Source organism: Mangifera indica, unplaced genomic scaffold (genome assembly GCF_011075055.1).
Source record: "Mangifera indica cultivar Alphonso unplaced genomic scaffold, CATAS_Mindica_2.1 Un_0002, whole genome shotgun sequence".
In the NCBI taxonomy this organism is placed as follows: Eukaryota; Viridiplantae; Streptophyta; class Magnoliopsida; order Sapindales; family Anacardiaceae; genus Mangifera; species Mangifera indica.
Window position 1 is genome coordinate 1273021 of NW_025401094.1, and position 11924 is coordinate 1284944.

Genomic DNA, 11924 nt, shown 5'->3' on the forward strand with positions numbered 1-11924 from the left:
AAGACTGAATTGAGAGGTTACCATGACATATTTCAACTAAGTTGGGATGATAATGCCCAAAGGAGGAGGAGCAGACAGAGATAGAGCCTGGAATTTTCCATCTTCTTGGAGTTGAGTGATCACTGCCGTCTTCTGCTCTGCCAGCTTGCTTAACTGGTAACGCAATCTGAGATTGATGCACCACCCTCTGAAGCCTGTCTTGTTTGCTTTGACTTCCCCTTCCAAAAACTTTTCAGCTTCAGCAATGGCATTATCAACTTCTGATATCCAATTTTGGACAGCAAGTAAAATAATTTCGCTGTTTCTTTCAGCAGTATCAATCTTCACTTGTATGTCACCTCTGATAGCCTCGAGTCTCTGACCTTGCTATCTTAGTCCTTCAATGTTGTCATTGTAGTTAAGCAGGTAACCAATATGACTGCCTGCTACATCGAACAGGCAATTGGAAATGTTCCCTGCAATTGAACTGACAGTTGAAACACAAATTTCCCTGTTCTTAATTTTCTTTGTTTCTGATTGTTGAAAGATGATGTGAGAAAAATGATGGAAAGAGAGGTGAATGGCCTGTAATTCACCTCTTAAAAAGATATTCTTTTCCTCAAAACAAAATTAAGAATCTGTTGTAACACAAAGGAAAAGAATTACAGCGTCAAGCAATTGATAGAGAAAAGAGAAAAGCATTAAAGTACAAAAGATTTCATATAGACTTATACTTTGCCTTGGGTCTCAAGGCTTCTGTGGTTCCAATATAATTGAAAAGATTATGCTTTCCTTTCATTCTTTGCTCCAATTCCAAACAGCTTTGCTCTCAACTCGGGCTTAATATTCTTTTCTCATAAAATCAATAAAGTGCTGTGGAGATCTTATTTCTATTACATGATTTAATGATTTCACAAGCCTATGCATGAAATAAATTTGATCAATTAAGAGAAAAGCAATTTATTTCACAATTTTATTTATATAGTATAGTGGTGACCCGAATTCTGAAAGAGATTAGGCCAACACTTAATAATAAACATTAAGCATAAATGGCATGATCAATGGATAAACATTAATGATTTATCATTAATGGACGACATAGTAATCCACTTGGTGGGACACAGCATCACTTTCAGTCAATTTCCTTTCGTTTGATCTCTGCATAATTTCATCATCACCTTCACTCTGCTTGTGAAAAGTATGGCTCTCAGTTTGCATCTGGGAATGGGATGCAGTCAATTACTTCATTTCTAGCTGCTTTCAATTCATCTGCAACTGCATGTGTTTCACTCTGCTACATAAATGGGAACATGACTCCAATTTATCAAAAAATGTTAGTTGGGACAGAATCACTCTGATTCTGTTTCCTTCTCTCACCTCTTCATTTTGATAGCATATCTGACAAAGTCATGGACGTCTTCATTGGAGATTCCTGATGAAGGAAGATATGCAGTTGAGGGCGGGTACATGTCCCCAGTTTTGAATGTTGGATTCAAGAGCCAAAGCCCTGTACTTCATGTCAATCTCTTCAAGTGTTTCTATGTGTTCACACACAAAGCTGCAATTGTAAAAACAACAATTAATTTAACTTTGTAGATAGCCATTTCAGAGTTCATATCAACACTAAAAATTGTTATTTTTGTAACTAATCATTTACCTGAATGAAGATGTTAGAAGACTCATAACACTTTTGTTGGCCAATTTCAATGAGAACTTCATCAGTGTAGAACTTCAACCATTGTACTGGTCCTACTCGACTCTAAAAAACAAAAGATGAGGAAAGAAATGAAAATTCCAAGGGATTAACCAACCAAACATTGTATGTCTAACCTAATGATGAGGGTAAATATCAGAGATGAAGAAAGATGGATAGACAATAGTTTTGACAGTGCTCATAATTTAGGACAGACAAGAAAGATGGATGCTAAAACTTATGAAATTGAGTTTTATAATCAAACCTGGTATGTCAGAGTATGACCGTTGCTAACTCCTTGGCCTTTAAGGTTCCATAGGAACTAAAGAATATCATGACCACCTAGGGCTTTGAGAATTTCTCCGACTCTTTGTGAATCAAGTCAGCCATAGGCTTGATGTTACCTTCTCGTTGATAACAGGACCACATGATAGAAACAGACATCCTTGATAGGTATGCATGTTCCCTGACATATTATTCTAACTCAGAAATGGTATTATGATACACAAATTGATATACTATAGGCAAGAAATTAGAGAATATACTAAAACAGATGTAACACCTAAATATTCTCTTCAGAACACAGAGGCTTGACCCAGTTGTAGAGATAGAGAACTGTGGATAAAATCTTCTGCTGAAACAAAGTAAGTTTCATATCGTTTAAGCTAGGAACACCATCTTCTCTGTTGATGCAAGCAGCAGCCTTTTCTTCTTTCTCATTCATGATTATTTCTTCTATATTCAAGCATTTAAGTCATTAGAGATTACAAATGATGTAATAATGAGAAAATACTAATAGCAATTTGTTACATACCTGTTTGTTGAGGGCGGGTACATGTACCCACTTTTGAATGCTGGATTCAAGCGCTAACTCCCTGTACTCCTTGCAAATCTCTTTTAAATGTTTCCATGTGTACACTCACAAAGCTACAATTGTAAATACTGCAATTAATTTAACATTGTATATTGCCATTTTAGTGCTCATGTCAACACAAAATTGCTATTTTGGCAACTAATCAGGTACCTGACTGGAAATGCAAGAGGACTCATTGTAACTTTTTGGCCAAGCTCAACAAGAACTTCACCAGTGTAGGAATTAACCAACCAAACATTACAGTGCACAACCCAATGAAGAGGACAAAAAATATGTCATCTAGTGTCAGTAGACAGCAATTGTGAAAATGCTTATAATTAAGGACAGTCAAGAAAGATGGAAGCTAAAACTTATGAAACTGGGTTTACAGTTAAACCTGGCATGTCAGAGTATGATTGTTGCCAAATCCGCAGCCTTTCAAGTTATGCACTTCTCCATCTGGTCTTTGTTCTGAGCACCAGCATTCTCAACATAACTAAATGATACTCCATAGGCAGTAAAGAATTACATTATCTCTAGTTCCACATAAAGATGTAACAGAAAATGTTGTAGAGAGCTAATCCCATCAAATGACCACAACCCAGGCAAGCCAAATTTTAATATATTTAATGATTTTGTGCTGCAAAAGAATCATATACAAGAAGAGTATATCCATAAATTAAATGCACCTCCCCAGGCTTAGAGAATTCTCCAACTCTTTCTGAATCATGTCAGCCATAGACTTGATGTAACCTCCAGTTGAAACAAGGACTGCATGATAGAAACAGCCTTGATATATATGCATATTCCCTGACATATTATTCTCACTCAGAAATGGTTTACGATATACAAATTGATTTACTACAGGCAAGAAATTACAGAATATGCTCTTCAGAAGCAGCACCTAAAAATTCTCTTCAGAACACAGATGCCTGACCCAATTGTTGATGCAAGCAGCAGCCGTTTCTCCTTTCTCATTCATGATTATTTCTTCTATATTCAAGCATTAAGTCATTTGAGCTTACATAGAATGTAATAATGGGAAAACATTCATGGAAATCTGTTGCATACCTGTTCCCGAACTTGTTTTCACCACAGTTTTCCATTACAAATTTTCAACCACATGCATGCTTTCTTCATACTATGTTCAAAAACAATATAATTGTATCAGTATGAGAAATTAAATATGCATTGGAGCTATAACAGCAAGAGTGAAGGAATTCAGAACCAAAATTATGAGCATATCACATGTGTCTCCTTTGCTAAGCGTCCATCGGCGTGCTACCTTGCCACACTGAAATTGCTCACCTGTTTGTGATATTGATAATGCATAATTATTAATGTTGCAATTAGGATTTTATTTGATGCTATTTCTCGGAAAAATTTAATGAATCAAAATTCAACAGACTATAAATTCCAAATGATATCTAAAAACTCTTCACCTTGTCTGCTTTTCTTTTTCTGCTACGATTCCATGCTCTGTATTCGCCTGCATTTTCTGTTACCATTTTTCTGATGTGAATCTAAACAGACTATATTGTGATTATGGTAAAGGGGCATCAAGCCAGTGAAGAAAGAAGAAAGTATTTTACATCCAAATATTGTTCAAATGGTATAAATATTTACAATTGAATTGAATTCTTACATAAACATGCCACGCTCTTGCATTGCTAGCAAATGAACTTTAATCAATATAAAATTAATGTTAAATTTGATTCTAATTATAATAATTTGATGAACAAGATTCAAAACAGTATGCATTGTAGAATCAAGTTTCAGTTGATGTATTTCAGGTAATCTTTCTACTCTTACTTCTACTACAATTAATTACACTTCAGATTTTGTCAATCTCTAGACAATTAAATCAAAGTTCATTTGTTATAGAAAAGACGGCTCAACCTAACTAAACCCACTACATTGATGGAAAATGAGAAAACTAACAAACAACAGTAACAAAAGTTATGATAGAAGAGAAAAGCAGCACATACCACTGCCATGAGCACACTTCTTTGTCGAACTCAAAGTGTTAAGGTGTCGACAGGAAGCCTAACGCCGTTGATTTTAACAGGAAGATCTTCCTTGGCCTTTAAGAAAAGAAAAGATAATTGTGGGGGTGTCTAAACTATCGTTTAGGTTGCAATATATTTAAAAAAATAATTAAAAAGATATCCCAGAGCCAGCCAGTTATCCCTCATAATTGAAAAATTATCGTTAATTCCCTTACAGAATTGCTTCCCTTCCTAAGAGCTATATCATATCAGCAAGAGTGTAGAAATTTCACTACCTAGATTGTGACAAGAGTCTCCTCGCTAAATTGCCAGCTGTGTTTTGACATTGATAAAGCATAATAAGTTAACAAAAGAAAATAATAATAATGCACAATCAAAAAAAGATATAGTTGGTATTCTTTTTTTTTTTTGGAAAAAATTAATGGAAATTATTGATGAACATGATTCATACCTTTATAACATATTGCAACATAAGTCTGTTCTTCTTCTTCGAATTCAAAAATAAAGGAAAAATTATTTAGTGATACAAGATTCATACCATTTAGTTGAACCTTCCTAATTCTCTTGAAAAACAAATCAGACTTTTAGACAATTTATGACTAACTAAATAGACATATTTTAGGAAGAAAATTGCTATTATCATGTGAAAATTATTTTCAAACACAATTTATCAAAAAAAAAAAGATAATTGTTTACAATCAACAACTAATTAATTCACATACCTAAACAAATTTTTGTACTGTAGGGTCAAGGTTACACATTCATTGTCCTTCTATCTTAATCAGTGGATGTATCACAACAATGATTAAGATAGAAGGACATCCATAATCAAAGGTCTTCATTATCGGACATCCATAAATCTTAAGTGTATATAAAACTGGTACACTTCCCCAGTTCTGAAGTGCATTTAAGAGGTAACTCCCTCTGCTCCATGTGCTCACTCACAAAGCTGCAATTGTAAATCCTATAATTAATTTAACCTTGTAGATAGCCATTTTGGTGCTCATATTGACTACAAAATTACTATTGTGGCAACTAGTCAAGTACCTGACTGGCACTACAAGAAGACTCTTAACACCTTTCTAGCAGAGCTCAATAAGAACTTCATCATTGTCGGGCTTCAATCATTGTACAGGCCTTACTGGACTAACAAAACAAAAGAAGGGAAAGAAATGAATATTCCAAGGAATTAACCAACAAAACATTATAGTGCCCATCCTAATGGTGGAAAAAAATATTAGAGATCAAGAAAGTCAATAAACAATAGTTGTGACAGTACTCGTAATTACGGGCAGGCAAGAAAGATGAATCTAAAACTTATGAAACTGGGTTTTACTGTCAAACCTGGCTTGTTAACGTGTGATTGTTGCCGAATCCACAGCTTTTCAAGTTCTGCACTCCTCTGTCTGGTCTTTTTATGGATCACTAGCATTCTCAACATAACTGACTGGTACTCCATGGGCACTAAAGAATTTCATTACCTGCAGTTCCACATATAAAAGTCAAATTTTAACATATATATATATATATACACACACACACATACATACACTGATTTTTGTGCTGCAAAAGAATCATATACTGGAAGAGTATTTCCAGAAATTTAAATGCACCTCATCAGGCTTAGGTAATTTCTCCAACGCTTTCTGAATCACGTCATCCAATTGTTGATACTAGGGCCCATATGATAGAAACAGGCAGCCTTGATATATATGCATCCTACTTGGCATATGATTCTCACTCAGAAATGGTTTATGATATAAAAATTAATTTACTACAGGCAAGCAATCAAAGAATGTACTAAAACAGAAGCAGCACCTAATATATTCTCTCCAGCAGACAGATTCTTAACCCAGTTGTAGAAATAGAGAACTGTGGGTAAATCCTCTTCTGAAACAAAGTGAGTTTGATCTTATTTAAGCTAGGAACACCATCCTCTCTGTTGATGCAAACATCCGCCTTTCCTCCTTTCTTGTTCATGATTATTTCTTCTATATTGGATCATTAAGTCATTTGAGCTTACAAGTAATGTAATAATGAGAATACATTGATGGCAATTTGTTAACAAACCTGTTTTCAAGCTTGTTTTCCCCTAAATTTTGCATCACAAATTTCAACCAAATAAATCTTTTGTTAATAATCGATGCTCAAAAAGAAAAGAATTGTAGCAGTATGACAAATTAAATTGGCATTAGAGCTGTATCAGCAAGAGTGAGGGAGTTCAGTACCTTAATTAAACGAGCATATGACAAGTGTCTCATCTGCTAAGTTTCCATCAGCATGCAACCTTGCCACACTGAAATTGCCCACCTGTTTGTGATATTGATAATGCATAATCATTAATATTGAAGTAAGGATTTTATTCCTTGCTATTTCTAGGAAAAATTTAATGAATAAAAATACAACAGTATAAATTACAAATGATACCTAAAACCTCTTCAGCTTGTCTGCTTTTCCTTTTCTGCTACAATTCCATGCCCTGTACTCCCCTGCATTTTCTGTTACAATTTTCTCATGTGAATCTAAACAAACTATTTTGCTGTGGTATCAAGCCATTGAAGAAAGAAACAGAACCCATAAGCCTACAGTATAGTTTGTATTTGTTATTAATGACATTAATCTTTTATAAATATATAATATTCCACATACCACTGCCATGAGCACACTTCTTTGTCGAACTCAAAGCCTTTAGGGTTGCGGCAGATGGTATCGACGGGAAGCCTAAGGCCGTTGATTTTAACAGGAAGATCTTCCTTCGCCTTTAAGTAAAAAGTAAAGGTAGATCAGTTCGTGATAAAATAAAGGTAAAACTACCATTTCGGTTACAACAAATTTATAATACTAAAAAAATCCCAGATCCGGCAAAATGCACCCTCACTTTGAATAAAAGTATTAAAAGCCCTCTATACTTGTAAAATTATCGCTAATTTCCCCTGTAGAATTGCTTCCCTTCTTTTTTTTTTTAATTAAAAATTTTCACAAGAGTGACAGAAGTTGAACTCAGGACTTTCCTTCTCTTTTATCAGTAAGTAGGCCTTAGAGTGAGGGAATTTCAGTACCTTGATTATGAAAGATGTAATTACAAATATAAAATCTTTAAATTACTTCAACAAGAATAATTATTTGTTATTGAATTTGTGATACATAATTCATACCAATTAGTCGTTTCCTTGCAATTTCCTCCTGCAAAACCAATCACAATTTTTAGATTATTAATGTCATACTGCTAACTAAACATATTTTAAGAAGACAAATACAATTTATTCAAAAATATTTACAATTTTTTACAATCAACAATTATCTAATTCACATACTTGTTCTTCTATGAACAATTGCTCAACTGTAGAGTTCAGGTTACCCATCCATCGTACTCTGTCTGAACCAAACATATCTATTGTAACTTTGTTGAGTTTTGGTGTCAGTTGTTCTCCATAACCAAAAATCTTCAATTTTGGGCATGCAAATATGCGAAGTGCCTCCAAAATTGGAAATTCAATAGAAAATGAGTTGGAGCTAAAACAACCAATGTTACTTAGCTGCACAAGCCCCAAGTAGGACAAACTAGGAAAAACAATCTTCTTTGCTAATGATGATGATACTTCCTCATTTGTAACTATTTCTTCCAATGTTGAGCAAGAACATACTAGAAGACTTCTGAGCTTCACAAGGCCTTTGACTGTGGAGGGGGTGAAGAGACTTTTTAATTTATTGCATCCTACTATTTGTACAGAAGTTAAGTTTCCCAAACTTGGGGAGGTTGTGGTGAGATCTTTCCTTGGTGGTATTATTTCTTCTTCTTCTCTCATTATGAAAATCTCCTCTAGATTGCCACAATAACTTATCTCCATTTCTTTCAGACAAATAAGACTCTGCAATAAATCTCGTGAAAATAGCTTTACTAACTTTGGGCACCCCGACAATTTTATTCTCTTCAAGTTGCAAAGGGTTATGTATTGAGTTTCACCTTTCCATACATGTGTCATATTTGGTAGATTTGTCAAATGTAGTTCCTTTAAAGGCGAAAGCAACTTTGTTTTTCCATATGTCACCTTAAGCACTTCACAATCAAATATATATACCACTGATTTACACGTGTCTACTTCTAAATATTCCGTTTGTTCAATTACCAAATTCTTTAGGCAATTAATCAATCCTGAAATCATAACCTTATCATCATTTAACATCAACAGTTTTCTTGAATATTTTTCTGAAGAAATCATAAAGTCGATCTTTTCAAAATATCCTACACCACCTATTATTATTGCAAAGTTTGATAAGTTTTTGAACGGCACATCATTATCAATTAAGAAATTCAAGTTTGGGATACTAATTTGCAACCTAGTTAGTCTAGGCAAAGATTGTAACTCAGCAAGTTTTGCATTGTTTCTCAAGCCCCCCTCATCTCCTTCATAATCCCAATGCTCAAAACTTTCTAAAACATACAACTCCTCCAATTTACACAGAGAAGATATGACACCATGTGCTATTCGTGCAAGCTCGTTACACTCGATCAAAGCTAATAACCTCAAATGAATTAATCGACTAAAAGATATCGGGATCTCCCTAACATTAGAATCATTAAGGCTAAGAATTTCTAGTTTACATAGTTGCCCGATAATAGATAGGTCACCTAACTTGCAACCATTAAGATACAATGTTGTAAGATTTGCCAACAAAGAAAGTGACTCTGGCAATGGCAATAATTGAGTTTTACTCAAGTCTAGAACTCTAAGATCTTTCATGCCTTGAAAGAAATTGTTAGGGAAAACCATTCTAGAATTTCCCTACAATAATAAAGACTGTAACTTTGGGCATTCCATCACATCTGGCACTTTTTTAATATCATTTGACATTAATGAGATACATATGAGCTCTTCATATGTATCTCTGTTTGGCCACTCTTTTAGATCAGTGCCAACTTTGACCAAGAATATTTGGTTGTATTTAGGTGCTATTATATGTGCAACATCACGTACAACATCATGCAATTTTACACACTCTTCCATAGTGTACCGATGTTTTCCATAAATCAAGAGAAAAGAAGAGGTCAGCGTACTTACAATAGCATGCACTCTGTGTCTAACATCCTTCATTGTCTCAACATTTTTGAACCACCTCAAAGCCACTCCATATGTAACTAAAACTTCAATTGGGATTTCAAAATCCTCCGGAAACACGCTACAGAAGAAGAACAATGATTTTGCATCATCACTTTCTAGATATTTGATGCTCAACTCCAAAGATGAAATCACACTTCTTTGCATCCCTGGGATATCTGTTGGGGTAGACATTTTTAGTTGTCGTGTTGCATCAATCCACACATGCCCATTTTTGTTCCTTAATGCGCTTGCTATTGTCACAATTGCAATTGGCAAGCCATCACATTCGGCGACTACTTCTCTTGCGATTGGGCTTATGCTAGAATTTTCGACATCCATTCCAACAAGCTCCTTGAATAGCTCCCATGGTTCCTGTTTTGATAAAGTTCTAACAATAGATATTTTGTCACAATCCATTTCATCGCACACATCTTTGCTTCGAGAGGTAAGCATGATCTTACAACCTCTGTGGTCCTTCCCAAAAGGAATACCAATCTCCTCCAATTTAATTCTTCTCCAAACATCATCTAGTATTATGAGGATTTGCTTCTCCTTCTTAATTCTCTCCCACAAGGCACTTGCTCGCGCTGATTCAGGATAATCAGGTAATAACTTCAGATCTAGCATGTAAGCAATTTCTCTTTGAATATTCATGATATTTGGGGTTTGAGACACAACTACCATAACTACTGAATTATACAACTTTTCTTCTTCAGCTAGTTTGCCAACTTGTTTCACTAGTGTGGTCTTGCCCACACCCCCCAGCCCACATATTCCAATTATGCTGACCTTGTCATCTTTCAAGAACTCCATAATTTCATTCTTGATTGATTCTCTGGATTCAAAAATTCCAGAAAATCCAACAGTTGGAATGATAATGCTTGAAGGAGGAGGAGCAGGCTGAGATAGAGTTTGAAATTCTCCATCTTTTTGGAGCTGAGTGATCACCGTTTTCTTCTGCTTTGCCACCTTGCTGAACCGGTAACGTGATCGGACATTAATGCACCACCCTTTGAAGCACATCTTGTTCACGTTGCCTTCATCTTCAAAAAACTTTTCTGCTTCTGCAGAGACATCATCAACTTTAGATATCCAGATTTGGACATCAAGTAAGATAATTTCTCTGTTTCTTTCAGCAGCATGAATTCTCGATTGCATCCTGTCTCTGGTAACCTTGAGTTCCTCAACTTGATTTCGTAATGCTTCGATTTTGTCATTGTAGTTAAGCAGGTAGCCAATCTGACGGCCTGCTGCTTTGAACAAGCGGCTGAAAATAATTTCAGAAATTGAACTAACACATGAAGTAACAATTTCCATGATGTATATTTTGAGTGTTTTTTGTTGTCGGGAGATCGAGGATGAATAATGATGGATAGAAGGTAGGAAAGAGAAGAGAATGGCACGTAATTCATCTCTTATAATACTTCTATCCTCTGCCTTTTGTGGTAGAAGTGATTCCCCACCACAATCAGAAAAAAAAAAAAAACTGTCTCATTACAACAATTTGGTAATGGAAACCAGCTCAGGTTTTGCACAAGTATTATTATACTAAGCATGAATTATTAATTAATTAATAACAAAGTTTAGCTTTTGCAAGAGCACTTTATAAAGCTAATGCTACTTTGCCTAGTTTAATCTTCATTTTCCACTACTTTGAATTATAAAATAATTAATTATCTAATTGAATCCAGCTGAGGTTTATTTGAGCAAATTATTGATACATTATAATTCTATCCACATGGTGAGTTTCCACAATCAATCAATTAAAGTTAAATAAATTGAATTCGATGGAACTTTCTTCCATAGATGAATGAATTGAGTTTACACTGAATCATTCACACTAAACTTATAAGCAATTGATTCTTGTTCACTGTTAGTATTTGATTATTATTTATACTTTATAAAGAAAGTAGTTGGTATGTTGCTCTCAAAGTTTGATTAGTTGTTGAGATTAGGTTAAGTTGCAATTCCAACACGATACAATACAAAAAAAAAAATCATGTTAGAATTAAGTATTTCTGATAGGAAATTTATTTCAGGTCAATCTAATACGATTCGAAATTAAATCGGGTAGTATTAAGGTTCACATGAAAATAACCCAACACGACATGAATTGACTTGAATGTTTTGAAGAAATGTTACTTCAATAAAATTTGTTAGGGATAAATTATGAGTAATGTTATGTGTATACACTTTTGGTATACAATTTGAGTCCACAAATGATATTCATCATATGATTGAGTATTACTTTATCTTTAATTCAAAACCAATTACATAATAGCACATCATCT

At 34.5% G+C, this 11924-nt stretch overlaps 1 protein-coding gene across 1 annotated transcript; it reads right to left on the reverse strand.

Annotated features, from left to right (window-relative positions):
* Positions 1-36: 36 nt before the first annotated feature.
* LOC123205251 (disease resistance protein UNI-like) lies at positions 37-10950 on the reverse strand. The gene is made up of 7 exons (XM_044622171.1): positions 9595-10950; positions 7849-9318; positions 7690-7717; positions 2268-2407; positions 1637-1738; positions 1223-1273; positions 37-366 (listed from the first exon to the last, which is right to left on the reverse strand). Exons 1-7 carry the CDS (start codon positions 10948-10950, stop codon positions 37-39), a joined length of 3477 nt encoding a protein of 1158 aa, XP_044478106.1.
* Positions 10951-11924: the final 974 nt, after the last annotated feature.

Excerpts from the sequence above, each read along its gene's own strand:
- LOC123205251 (XM_044622171.1), bottom strand. The coding sequence starts at position 10,950 with ATGGAAATTGTTACTTCATGTGTTAGTTCAATTTCTGAAATTATTTTC. Across the intron at positions 2,408-7,689 it reads TGCAAGGAAACGACTAATTG|AAGAAATAATCATGAATGAG; the intron begins GTATGAATTATG and ends GCTTGAATATAG. Across the intron at positions 1,739-2,267 it reads TTCTCTATCTCTACAACTGG|AGTCGAGTAGGACCAGTACA; the intron begins GTCAAGCCTCTG and ends TTTGTTTTTTAG.